Here is a 13,459-nt window from a genome sequence, read left to right on the forward strand (position 1 = left end):
AGTCCCAGTAAGCCAGCAGGGCGGGGGTTTTTATTCACATATTTTTCTGGTGAAAAAACCCTCAGGGAAGTACCGTCTAATCCTGAATCTGAAATTCCTGAACAGGTTCATTCGGTACAAACATTTCAGGATGGATACAATTTTCTCCATCACAAAGCTGTTGACCCCAGAATGCTTCATGGCATCCCTGGACCTAAGGGATGCCTACCTTCATATACCAATTCATCAGGCATCGCAGCAGTTCCTGCGCCTGGCATTGAAGGTAGGGAGTTCGGTATGGCACCTCCAATTCAGGGCTCTGCCGTTCGGACTCTCGTCCTCTCCCAGGGTCTTTACGAAGATTATGGCAGAGGCTTTGGAACCCCTGAAATTGAAGGGGATTCCAGTTGTTCCTTATCTGGACGACCTTTTGTTTTTTGCAGACTCCAGGGAGCAGGTCCTAGTCAATCTCCAGAGGGCCCAGTCTCACCTCGAGGGCCTGGGATGGCTTCTAAACCTAGAGAAGTCAATCCTGACCCCCTCACAGGAAATGAAATTTCTGGGGTATACATTAAATTCGATTCTCCAGAAAGTTTTCCTGCCGTTGGAAAAACAGGAAAAGTTACAGCTAGCTGTACAGCGGATACAGAGCAACCAGACAGTCTCAGTCAGGATGGCTATGGCAGTTCTGGGCCTGCTTACGGCAGCAATCCCGGCTGTTCAGTGGGCCAGGTTCCATTCCAGGCCCCTTCAGAGGGAGGTTCTGTCAAGCTGGTCCCATCAGGATCCTTTGGAAAAACAGCTAAAAATTTCGTCAAAGACGAAAAGGGCTCTTTGGTGGTGGAGAGACCAGGCAAACCTCTCAAGGGGCCTGGTGTGGACCTTTCCTGTGGACAAGCGCCTTACTACAGACGCAAGTGCCTGGGGCTGGGGAGCCCATCTGGATGGTCAGACATCTCAGGGGGTCTGGTCCAAACAGGAAGCTCAAAGATCATCCAACTGGAGGGAGTTGAAGGCGATCTTTCTGGGTTTAGTGGCATTTCAGCAGAGTTTGAGAGGCCACCATGTTCAGGTGTTGTCAGACAACACAACAGCGGTTACCTACATTATGAAGCAAGGGGGAACCAGAAGCAGGAGCTTGATGGAGCTGGCCAATCTGTTGTTAGCCTGGGCAGAACAGAACACAGCCTCACTATCGGCAGTGCATCTGAAGGGCTCTCAGAATTTGTTTGCGGACCTCCTAAGCAGGCGCAAATTGCTAGAGGCAGAATGGAGTCTGAATCAGGAAGTGTTCCTGATGATCTCCGAGGCCTGGGGGGTTCCTCAGGTAGACCTTTTTGCCAGCCAGCAGAACTCAAAGGTGGACAGATTCTTTTCTCTTCACCGAGGAGATGCAGCAATAGGGTTGGATGCATTCGCTCACCCCTGGCATTACCAGCTGTGCTATGCCTTTCCCCCCTTTCCTCTAATTCCACTAGTACTGAGGAAATTCAGGGAAGAAAGGACAGACTTAATACTAGTCACTCCTTTTTGGCCAAAAAGACCCTGGTTCGCGGGTCTTCGAAACCTAGCCTCGAAGCCCCCATGGAGGTTACCACTCAGAAAAGATCTGTTATCCCAGGGGACAGTAAGTCATCCAGAAGTGGAACTCCTGCAGCTAACCGCCTGGTTTCTGAGGAGGACCTGTTAAAGGCTAAAGGTCTCTCAGATAAAGTAGTAAAGACCCTGCTGTCCAGTAGGAAGGCAGTTACACAGGCAATTTACATGAAGGTCTGGAAAAAGTTCAACTCCTGGTGCAGTTCTAGAGAACTCAAGGTCAAGAGCACGGTGTCCGTCTTGGAGTTTCTCCATGAAGGAATGGAGAAGGGTCTCGCAGCCAGTACCCTGAAGACTCAGGTGGCTGCCTTATCAGTTTTCTTTGAAAAGACTTTATCTAAAGAAACTTTAATTTCTAGATTTTTTAGGGCTCTTGCTCGAAATAGACCAGTAGCCCTTAAAGACTTTCCCAGTTGGGATTTGTCTACAGTTTTACAGGGTCTCTCGGGAGCACCGTTTGAACCCTTACAAGAAGCTTCTTTACAGAAGGTGGTTTTAAAAACAATCTTTTTGGTGGCCATCACCTCGGCCAGGAGAGTCAGCGAGCTCCAAGCTCTAGCTATTACAGAACCCTTCCTTTAGAATTTATCAGGACAGGGTGGTACTGAGGACGGATCCAGCATTCCTACCGAAAGTATCCTCAACTTTCCATTGATCACAGGAAATAGTGTTACCTACATTCTCTGCAAGCCCAGCAAATGCAGGAGAGGAAGTTTTTCACACATTGGATGTGAGAAGATGTCTTTTACAGTTTCTGAAAGTTACTAAAGAATTTAGAAAATCAAACGCCCTCTTTGTGATATTTTCTGGATCACGCAAGGGGGAGAAAGCTTCTAAAAGTACGCTGGGTAGGTGGCTTAAGTTGGCTATAACAGAAGCCTATAAAGCAAAAGGAGAAATACCTCCCTCAGGTATTGCTGCCCACTCTACTAGATCCACGGCAGTTTCCTGGGCTGAAAGGGCCGGTGCCACGCCTGAACAAATCTGCAAGGCTGCCACTTGGTCCAGTTATTCGACATTTCTCCGGCATTACCGGTTAGATCTACTGTCTGCAGCAGATCAGGCCTTCGGCAGGAAGGTACTGCAGGCAGTAGTCCCGCCCTAGGGTAAGTTTCTCGGTTATCCTCTCCGGGGTTGTCCTGAAAGGCGATTTGAGAAAGACTCAGTTAGACTTACCGGTGACGGTATTTCTAAGAGCCTTTCAGGACAACCGTTACTTCCCTCCCTAGGTTATGCTTAGTAAATGTATTAAGTTCTACCATGGTGTTGTGCTTTCTGTGCTTTGTTTTCCAGCGTCGGAAGGCCACAATAACTGAAGCCATGGAGGAGGAGGAGGTGTTTTTAAAGTGGGCATGTGTTTCCTGATTGCAAGGTGGAGCTACTCTCTCCGGGGTTGTCCTGAAAGGCTCTTAGAAATACCGTCACCGGTAAGTCTAACTGAGTCTTTCAGGGGGTAAAAGTGCACTTCGACCAGTTAAGGAGCAGACAATCTTCTTTTAAAGTGTCTAGTGCTTCAGTACCCAGCACTTCCAATTTCAGGCAGTTTTGATGGCCTCAGCCGCCTGGGTCTAGAGCAGGGGTCTCAAACTGGCGGCCCTCCAGCTGTTGTGAAACTTCAAGTCCCATCATGCCTCTGCCTATGGGAGTCATGCTTGTATCTGTCAGGCTTGCAATGCCTCATGGGAATTGTAGTTTTGCAACAGCTGGAGGGCCACCAGTTTGAGACCCCTGGTCTAGAGGAAAGCTGCAAGGACAGAAGAAGCCCTGGGTCCAGAGGCCTACTAAATCAAGTCCCAAACCCTCCTTATGAAAGGGCGCCCCCACTTGCACGGATGAGAGGAGGCTAGAATACTCAGACTCCTGGGGAGAAGTGACCTGAGACAGATAGGTTATTTCTTCAGTGTCTCAGAGGTACAAAATAGAATTCCGGGGGCTTCCCCGTCTTGGTTCTTAAGGTCCAACGTCCCCACAGATCCGGTAAAGAAATTCCTTTTTTCGTGCAGTAGATCATCTAAGGTCACAAGGAGTGATTTCAGAGGTTCCAGCCAACAAGAGGTTGAGGGTTTTTTACTCAAATCTTTTCTGAAATCGTCTTTCAGGACAACCCTGGAGAGAGCGTAGCTCCGCCCCTTTTTTCAGGAAACACCTGTCGCCTTTTAAATGCCTCCTCTTCCACCATGGCTTCAGTTATTGTGTTTTCTCCGCCATGGTGGAAGCACTTGTGGGAACCAAGGAGGGCTGCGCTCCCTCCAGGGTGGAGGGAAAGGGTTTACCTCTGAGCTGTTTTTTCTTTAGCTGCTTGGTGTACAGGGACCATCCCAGCACCCTCCTGGCAAAAACAGAGAGTGTTCCGGAGCCCCCCAGCCTTTCCCAGCCCAGTGGAGCAGTGGGCCGGCAGGAGGTCGAGGCGTCCGAAGACCCGGAGTTTCGCTGCATTGTTTATTTCCGGGTTCCCTTGGTGGGCGAGTGACACTGCTTCCTGTGCGGACGGGGCAACGAGTGGTTCCAGTCGCCTGGAACGCAGAGGCCAAGGAACGGGTCCATAGACCAGTAGTTCCGCTTCTGGCCAGCGGATGACGCCGGACACGGGAAGATTTAAAAAAGTGGAGGTTTTTCAAACTACCTCGCTGCGTTCTCTATAAAATGGATGAGAGGCCGTCGGCGACGGTGGAAGTAGGCACCACAGGCAGCGGTCAGGCCCAGGTAAGGGGCACAGCGGTGCTTTCTATTATTCCTATGGGCTGTTTTTTGTTTTTGCTATATGTCATGTTCCTTGCTATAGGGAGCCTGGTACTACAGGGTCAGAGGTTACTTCTCTCGGACCCTGTAGTCTGTTGGTGGAGGTTGCTGTTTCTGGCTCACTGTGGGCAGGTCTCTGTTTTCTTTCTGATTGGTGGTGGTTTGTGTTAATAGCACCATTAGAGGGGTTGGTGGTTGCAGTGGGAGTGAGATGCCACTTTTCTCGTTTCAGGAAAAAGTCTTTGTAAAAGTGAAACATTCAAACCCGCCAGGTCAGAAAAGGTGCCCCTCATGCAAGAATCCGCTTGGAGAATCGTGGCAAAAGGCCTTATGCAGATCATGCATTAAAGACCTGGTTGAACAGGAAACCTCTCAACAATATAAGGACTTATTTTCTAGAGTCCGTGAGCTTGCAAGTTCATTGAGCTCTGTCAAGACGCTGCTGGTCCAGAACCCAGCAGGCCAGATCGATAGTCAGCAACCACCATCTAGTCCCAGAGCGTCTACCTCTAGGCCAGTGGAGGTTGTCGATTCAGAGGACAAGGGGGCAAGCACTCTTCCTTCCCACATTCAGAGGATGAGGTGGAAGAAGAATATGACAGCCGTAGCTCTAGGTACAAACTGTCCTTAGAAGGGTTGGACGACCTTTTGAAAGCAATTTACACAACTCTGGATATTCAAGAAGAGAAAGTCCAGTTGTCGGTCCACGATAAAATGTACCAGGGTCTGGATGACACCAAATATAGGGTATTCCCAGTCCATAGAGTGTTATCGGATACGGTCAGCAGGGAGTGGAAGGATCTGGAGCGGGGCCCTTTCCAAAACCCTCAAAAGACATTTTCCCTTTGAAGACAAAGAGTCGGAGGTATGGAATAAAAAGCCACGGGTAGATGGCGCTTTTTTGCAAGTGTTGCGCCGTACAGACCCAGCCTTTGAGGACATGGGGGGTACTCAAGGATTCAATGGATAAAAGGGCCGATTCCCTCTTGATGAAAGCATGGGACTCTGCTTCGGCCAGTCTCAAACCAGCTATGGCATCCACGGTGGTGGCAAGAAATCTGGAGTGCTGGGTGTAAAAGCTGAAGAGTCACATTGAGGCAGGAGCATTGTGAAAGGATCTTTTGGAATCCTTTCCGTTAATCCTGAAATCCAGTGAAGTACATGGCCGATGCATCAGCTGAATCAATTAAAATGGCAGCCAGGTCATCGACCCTAGTGAATTCAGCTAGACGAGCGGTCTGGCTAAAAACTCAGTCTGGCGACATAGCCTCTAAAATTAAATTGTGCAGGTTACCTTTCTCAGGGGATCTTCTTTTTGGTCCAGATCTAGAAACCATCCTGAATAGGACAGTGGACAAGAAGAAGGCTTTCCCTGCCAAAAAGAAGCCGGCAGCTAAGAAGAATTTTTGTGCTGTTCAACAGCCCTGTAAGGTTAGGGAAGATAGCAAAAGCCATTGGGCCCCCCAAAAGGGTAAAGGTAGAGGAGGAGTTCTTTTCATATCTCCCCCTGACCAGCCACCCAAAAACAAGTGACAGTCTGGTTCCAGTAGCGGGAATATTGTCCACCTTCCTCCTACAATGGAGCAGAACATCTCCAAGCCGGTTTGTGAGGAATATTATCGCTCGGGGTTACAGTCTGGAGTTCTCAGAGCCTCCTCCAAGCAGGTTTTATGTTAGGACCCTTCCAAGGGACAGAGACAAAGCTTCAGCAATGATGAGCCTATTACAGGATCTGATCCAACAGGAAGTATTCATCCAGGTCCCAAAACATCAGGAGGGTCAAGGCTTTTATTCCCACATCATTCTGGTAAAAAAAGCCTTCTGGGAAGTATCGGTTGATTCTGAATCTAAAATTCTTAGATCAATCCGTTACACGCATTTTCGCATTGGATACAATCCACTCAATAACAAAACTATTGACTCCAGACTGCTTCATGGCATCTCTAGACCTAAGGGATGCCTTTCTACACATCCCGATTGCCCAGGCCTCCCAACGTATCTTCCGATTGGCAGTCAACCTGGGGACATCAATCTGGCACCTCCAGTTCAAAGCCCTGCCTTTTGGGCTCTCATCTTCCACCAGGATTTTTACAAAAATAATAGCGGAAGCTCTGGAGCCGCTGAAGTTGAGAGGAATTTCTGTCATCCCGTATCTGGACGACATGTTGTTTGTGGAATCCAGGGAGCAAGTGGTAACAAACCTGCAGGTATCACAGATACACCTCAGGGACTTAGGGTTGCTCCTCAACTTGAAGAAGTTGAATCATCTAGATCCAAGTCAAGAAATAATGTTTCTGGGTTATACAATCAATTCAGTCCTCCAGAAAGTTTTCTTACCCCAGGCAAAGTTGGAAAAAAATCTATGCGGCGGTAAAGCAAATTTAGAGAAATTATTCAGTCTCAGTCCAATCAGCCATGGCGGTATTAGGACTTCTCACGGCTTTGATTTCAGTGGTACAATGGGCCAGGTTTCATTCCAGACCACTCCAGTTGAACATCTTACAGACTTGGTCCCATCAGGTTTCACTAGAAAAGCAGATCAGGCTTACCTCAAAGGTGAAACGAGCACTGTGGTGGTGGGACTCAGCCAACCTTACAAAAGTCCTTTCTTGGGTCTTTCCACTAGACAAACGTCTAAAAACAGGCGCAAGTTCCTAGGGTTGGGGAGTCCACATGGACGCTCTAACGTCACAGGGGACCTGGTCGGAAAAAAAAAAGCCCGGAGGTCGTCAAACTGGCGATAACTAAGAGCCATCTTTCTAGGTCTTCTAGCCTTTCAGGAAATGGTGAAGGGACATCATGTTCAGTCCTTTTCGAACAACATGACTGCTGTGGCATATCTCCTCAAACAGGGAGGAACCAGGAGCAGGGGTCTTATGGATCTAGCCAGTCAACTATTATCTTGGGCAGAACAGAATGTGGCCTCTCTGTCTGCAATGCACCTAAAGGGTTCCCAAAATCTGTTAGCAGGAGGAGGCTGGTAGAAGCAGAGTGGAGCTTGAACCAGGAAGTTTTTCTGATGATCTCCAAAGCATGGGGGGCAGCCCCAAGTAGACCTGTTTGCCACTCAACAGAACTCAAAGGATCACAACTTCTTTTCTCTTCACCGAGAAGACCAAGCCATAGGCATAGATGCTCTCGCACATCCTTGGCATTACCAACTGTGCTATGCCTTTCGCCCCTTCCCTCCGATACCGATGGTCTTAAGGAAGTTCAGAGAAGAAAAGACCAGCATGATCCTGATCAAATCCTTTTGGCCAAAAAGGCCATGGTTCGCAACACTACTAAATTTGGCTGCAAAACCTCCTTGGAAGTTGCCGTTCAGGGAGGACCTTCTAACACAGGATTCGGTGGTTCATCCGGAAGCAGACCGACTATACCTAAGTGCTTGGCTTCTGAGGAAGACCTCCTAAAGACCTAAGGGTTTATCTGATAGGAAAGAGGTAACTCGAGCCATATACCTGAAGGTCTGGAAGAAATGTAATTCCTATTGTACCTCTAAAGGCTTTCAAGTAAAAAGTGTTGTATCAGTCCTCTAATTTCTCCATGACGGAATGGAGACGGGACTGGCAGCCAGCACCTTAAAGACACAGGTGGCAGCTCTTTAAGTTTATTTTGAAAAGACTGTATAGAGAAACTTTAATTTCAAATTTTCCCAGTTGGGACTTATCCATTGTTTTACCGGTTCTCACGAGGACACTGTTTGAGCCCTTTCACAAAGCTTCATTAAAAAATTTAGTTCTAAAAACAATCTTTTTAGTAGCCATTACGTCAGCAAGAAGAATCAGCGAGCTTCATGCTTTGGCAGTCACGGAACCTTTTCTTAAAGTTTCTCAGACAGACCCAGCTTTCCTGCCCAAAGTTTCTTCAAACTTTCACCACTCACAGGAAATAGTGTTGCCCACGTTCTCCTTGACTCCTGCCAATACAGGAGAATAAGCCTTCCATACTTTGGACGTAAGGAGGTGCCTTCTTCAGTTTTTATCTACCACTAAGGAATTCAGAGCAAACGCCTTTTTTTGTAATTTTCTCAGGCCCTCGTAAAGGGAAGGAAGCTTTTAAAAGCACCCTGAGCAGGTGACTTAGATGGGCAATTGCAGAGGCCTACAGAGCTAAAGGAGAAATACCTAGCTCAGGGATTGCTGCCCATTCCACAAGATCAACAGCAGTTTCCCAGGCCGAAAGGGCCGGTGCTACACCTGATCAAATTTGCAAGGCGGCCACTTGGTCCAACTACTCAACATTTCTCCGACACTACAGGTCGGACTTACTGTCAGCCGCGGATCAAGCCTTCGGCAGTAAGGTGCTGCGGGCAGTAGTCCCACCCTAGGGTAAGTTTCTCGGCTATCCTCTCCAGGGTTGTCCTGAAAGGCAATTTGAGAAAGGCATAGTTAGACTTACCGGTGACGGTATTTCTAAGAGCCTTTCAGGACAACCGATTTCCCTCCCTTTGTTGCTTAGAAGCGGTGTAATTATCTATCATGGTTGTTTGTGGTTTTCTGTGCTTTGTTTTACAGTATGTCGGAGGCTACAATAACTAAAGCCATGATGGAAGAGGAGGGATTTAAAAGGCGTCAGGTGTTTCCTGAAAAACGGGGCGGAGCTGCGCTCTCTCCAGGGTTGTCCTGAAAGGGTCTTAGAAATACCGTCACCGGTAAGTCTAACTATGCCTTTCATAATCCCAAAACCAAATGGAGATGTGAGGCCTATTCTGGATCTCAAGGCTCTGAATAGACATTCCCTCTTCTCGGACGGGGGGTCAGTTCATTCAGTCGTAGCCGCCTTGCCTGGAAAGGAATTTTTGGCGTCCATAGACATCAAGGATGCAAATCTACATGTGCCGATCTGCAGATCTCATCAAAGGTTTCTGCGATTCACAGTATGCAATCAACATTTTTAGTTTGTGGGTCTGCCCTTCGGGTTAGCCATGGCACCTCGTGTATTCACAAAGGTACTGGCTCCGGTGTTGGCAATTATAAGATCTCAGGGTATATTGGTTGCAGGATACCTGGGCGATCTATTATTGATAAATCAAACGGTTCCAGACCTGAAGCTTTTGAGTTTTTGGAACGCCTGGGTTGAGTTCTGAACTGGTCAAAATTGGCCCTGCAGCCGCTTCAGCGCCTAGAGCATCTGGGGTTGATATTAGACACGGTAAAGGCAAAAATATTTTTGCCACTAATGAAGGTCAGAGCCATAAAAAACCTCGCCCAGGTCATAAGGGGAGAAAATATTCCTCTATTCGCCTGTGCATGAGGCTACTGGAGATTCGGCAGCTCGCTTGGCCCTAAATACCTTGACTTCCAGACTACAGGGATGTCCTGTGAGGATCCAGTCCGACAACACCACGACTGTTGCCTATATCAATCACCAGGGAGGCACCAGGAGTCAAATAGCCCAGAAGGAAGTAGATTGCATGCTGGTTTGGGCAGAAATATTTGTTCTGTTCCTATTGGCAGTGTTTATTCTGGATGTGGAGAATTGGCAGGCGGAGTGGTGCCTAAATTCTGAAATCTTTCTATCGATGGGGGGTTCCGGATGTAGACCTGCTGGCATCCAGGTTAAACAGGAAACTAGACAGTTTTGTGTCCAGAACCAGGGACCCACTTGCATTAAGGACAGATGCCTTGGTAATCCCGTGGAATCGGTTTTCTCTGATCTATGCCTTCCCTCCAGCCTGGCCCAGAAAGACATGGTACGCACAAATTGCAAGATTGGCGGTGGGGAACCCATGGGTTCTTCGACTCCGTCCGGATCTGCTCTCGCAGGGTCCAATATTCCATCCTGTTTAACGGTTTGGCTGTTGAAACCAGGATTTTAAAAGACTGGGGCATCTCTGGGCCAGTATTGTCTACCATGTTAAATGCCAGAAAGCCAGTTTCCTGGAATGTCTACTATAGAGTCTGGAAATCTTACATTGCCTGGTGTGAGGCCAGGAGATGGCATCCCGAAGATGTATCATCGGGAGAATCCTGGCTTTTTTGCAAAAAGGAGTGGAAATTAATCTGTCTTGAAGCACAATTCAAGGTCAAATTTCGGCTTTAGCAATTTTTTTTTTTTTTTTCTGAGGCCTATTGCTTCTCTCTCTTAGTACGAACATTTGTACAGGGGATGATTCATGTGCTTCCACCGGTCAGGCCACCTCTGTGCCCATAAGATTTAAATTTGGTCCTGGGGGTCTTACAGAGGCAACCTTTTGAGCCTATTCAGCAGATTCCTCTGGTCCTTTTGACAAGAAAGCTAGTTTTCTTGGTTGCAGTGACATTGGCCAGGAGGATGTTGGAATTGGCTCTGTCCTGTAAAAAACTTAATTTGATCTTCCTTCGAGGTAGGGCGGTTTTGCCGCCACAACTGGAATTTTTGCCTAAAGTAATATCCAATTTTCATCTGATGTCATTCTGCCTTCCCTTTTTCCAAATCCACAATCTACAAAGGAGAAATTACTTCATTCTCTTGAGCCGTCTGGCTCTATCTGAAGATGTCGGCTCAGATTAGGAAGACTGATGTTCTGTTTGTATTGCCAGACATCCCAAGAAGGGAAAGGGACAAGACAGCATCTAAGTCGACTATTTCCCAATGGATTCGAAAAGTGATTGTTCAGCTGCATGGATTAAGGGGTAAGGCCCCGACTTTTCCAGTAAGGGCACATTCTACCAGGAGAGTGAGTGCTTCATAGGCAGTTGATCATCAAGCATCGATGGCTCAGATTTGCAAGGCAGCTACTTGGTCTTCGGTGCATACATTCACTAGGATTTATCAAGTGAATGCCATGACTCAGGAGGATGTGGCATTTGGATGCAGTGTGCTGCAGGCTGCTATACAGAGCCTGTTCTGATGGTGTTTTCTTTGGTCATAATGGGTTCCCTCCCCTCAAAAGCATTGCTTGGGGACATCCCAGTTAGTTATTATGGCTGCTCTGTGTCCCATGATGTACGATAAAGAAAATAGGACTTTTCTCTACAACTTACCTGTAAAATCCTTTTCTTGGAGTACATGACGGGACACAGAGATTCTCCCCTCTTGTCTCGGAAGTTTAATGCTTGCTACAAAACTGAGGTACTTCCTGTGTAGGAGGGGTTATACATGGGAGGACTTCCTGTCTTTTTTTTGGTTTGCCAGTGTCCATTCACCTATAGGTGGCGCATAACCCAGTTAGTTATTATGGCTGCTCTGTGTCCTGTGATGTACTTCAAGAAAAGGATTTTCAGGTAAGCTGTAAAGAAAAGGTGAAGCTGTAAAGAAAATTAAAAAACACACTGACACGGCCACACACACACACACACACACACACACACACACACACACACACGCCAAAAAAAGAAAGCATTGTAAAAAAAAAAACTGAAAACAAACAAAAAATAAATAATTGTAAAAAATAATAAAAATAAATTGTAAAAAATGAAAAACTAATGGCAGTTCAGGTGTCATCAGTGCTGCATATTAGTGCAACTGTCACATGACATTAAAAAAAAGTATCGGGACAACACTAGTTCCGATTGACTGAATTGTTTTTCTTTGTTTAGGCCACCAGGTCCCCCGGGACCACCTCCGCCAAGGTTTCCTGGACCTATGGGCCCTCAAGGCCCAATGCACCATGATCTAGATATGGAGGAAGGTCCACCTATGATGCCCTATGGCCCTGAAGATGGACCCGATATGATGGGCGATGGTCCACCAGGCCCAGACTTCTATGGTGAATATTATCCAGACCCAAATATGGAGATGACATCTGATATGATGGGAGATGGAGGTATTTCTTTCACTTGTGTTTGTCTTTTTAATATATTTTACTTTATTTCAAATTTTGTGTGTCCTTTGTTTCTGATCTTCACTACATACATGGATCGAAATTTCAGTCCATGTATGGGCAAGCTGGTTATCTACTGATCGACTTCTGTACAACCAGCCTATTGGCATTTCTCTTTCATTCATTGACGGACACAGCATCTTAATCTTGACCTTAGGGTTATATCACCACCTTTAGGAGAGGACTAAGCAGAACACATAAAAACAAACAAACACAGTACCGCCCAGGGGGCAGTCATACTGGTTATAACCCCTCATTCTTCTCCCAGCAGCTCAGTTTTTTTCTGCCTAGTCTAGGAGAAAAACCTGGCTCCTTATGGGGACCAGTGGTCTTTGAATTTTTTTCTCTTTTTGCTGTTTTTTTTTCTTCCTGTGATCTACAATCAACAGACGGGCTGGGTGACAGGCTGGATAATATAGATCCTGGTAGTCTCCCCAGCCTGGCCATCGAGCGCGTGCAGACCTTAGCTACGCCCTGGGTCGGCCGTGACAGGCCCCATTCTGGTCCAGGGGCAGCCGGTGAGCTATATGCTCCGGGGCACACATATGACCGGGCTACTGCTGTCCAAGTCACAGTGTGCCATGGCCGACAGCCACCCCGTACTGCTCGGGTGATGGGTCTGTCTTTAGAGTGCGTCCAGCAGTCCCTGCAGGAGAGGTAAGTATGGTTCCACCTGTTTAGGCAAGATGGAGCAGCTGGACATTCCCTTGGAGGTCGATTAGGGGGTTTCTCTCTCTCCCTTTCTTCTCTCACTGCATCTTTCCCTCCTCCCCATTCTAAGGGGCCGCTGTGTGGCTGGGCATAGGGGGTGCGGAGCACGTACCTGGCCAGGGGTCCCCTGGGTGGTCTCTGGGTCCTGGCAGGGGGATGTGTGGTCTGCTCCTTTTATTCCTTTGTTTGGTGCTTTTTTGGGTTTCTGTGTGCTGCCATGTCGGGGGAATGGTTGTCATGGGAACCGCAGCTATTCCCCTTTAGCCGCCGCCATTTTCTTGTACCCTGGCAGCCATTTTCCTGGCGGTTTCGGGCGCTTTCCGCCTGAGGTGGCCGGCGGCCATTTTCTTGTAGCCATGGGGGACAGTCTCTGTTACACTCTAGCGCTGGGCGGCTGTTTAAGCCTGGAAAAGCGCGAAAACGGACACAGGACACTCGTGGTGGAAAGCAGGCAGAGGGGAGAGCGGACAGTGGCACAGCGCAGCACCTGGGTCAGGGTGGTGAGTCCTGCGGAGGACTCCTCAGTCTGTGGCAGCTAGGGGGGTGGGCATTTTTTGCCTCTTGCCTTACGTCCCAGGTGACAGACGAGGGGGGTCAACATGGCGTCCAGAGGCTGGCGCTTCTTCA

At 47.9% G+C, this 13,459-nt stretch overlaps 1 protein-coding gene across 5 annotated transcripts in view; it reads left to right on the top strand.

Annotated features, from left to right (window-relative positions):
- Positions 1 to 13,459, top strand: part of ZC3H4 (zinc finger CCCH-type containing 4) — a 90,992-nt gene that overhangs the window by 52,006 nt on the left and 25,527 nt on the right. For all 5 annotated transcript variants that reach the window (XM_077457477.1, XM_077457810.1, XM_077457564.1 and 2 more), the window contains exon 12: positions 11,838 to 12,064. In XM_077457477.1, the coding sequence (XP_077313603.1) occupies positions 11,838 to 12,064 (227 nt within the window). The remainder of the gene's footprint in view (positions 1 to 11,837; positions 12,065 to 13,459) is intronic.

The sequence above is a fragment of the Lithobates pipiens genome, unplaced genomic scaffold (genome assembly GCF_037356315.1).
Source record: "Lithobates pipiens isolate NorthernLeopardFrog02 unplaced genomic scaffold, aLitPip1_a1.2 Scaffold_1, whole genome shotgun sequence".
Classification (NCBI taxonomy): domain Eukaryota; kingdom Metazoa; phylum Chordata; class Amphibia; order Anura; family Ranidae; genus Lithobates; species Lithobates pipiens.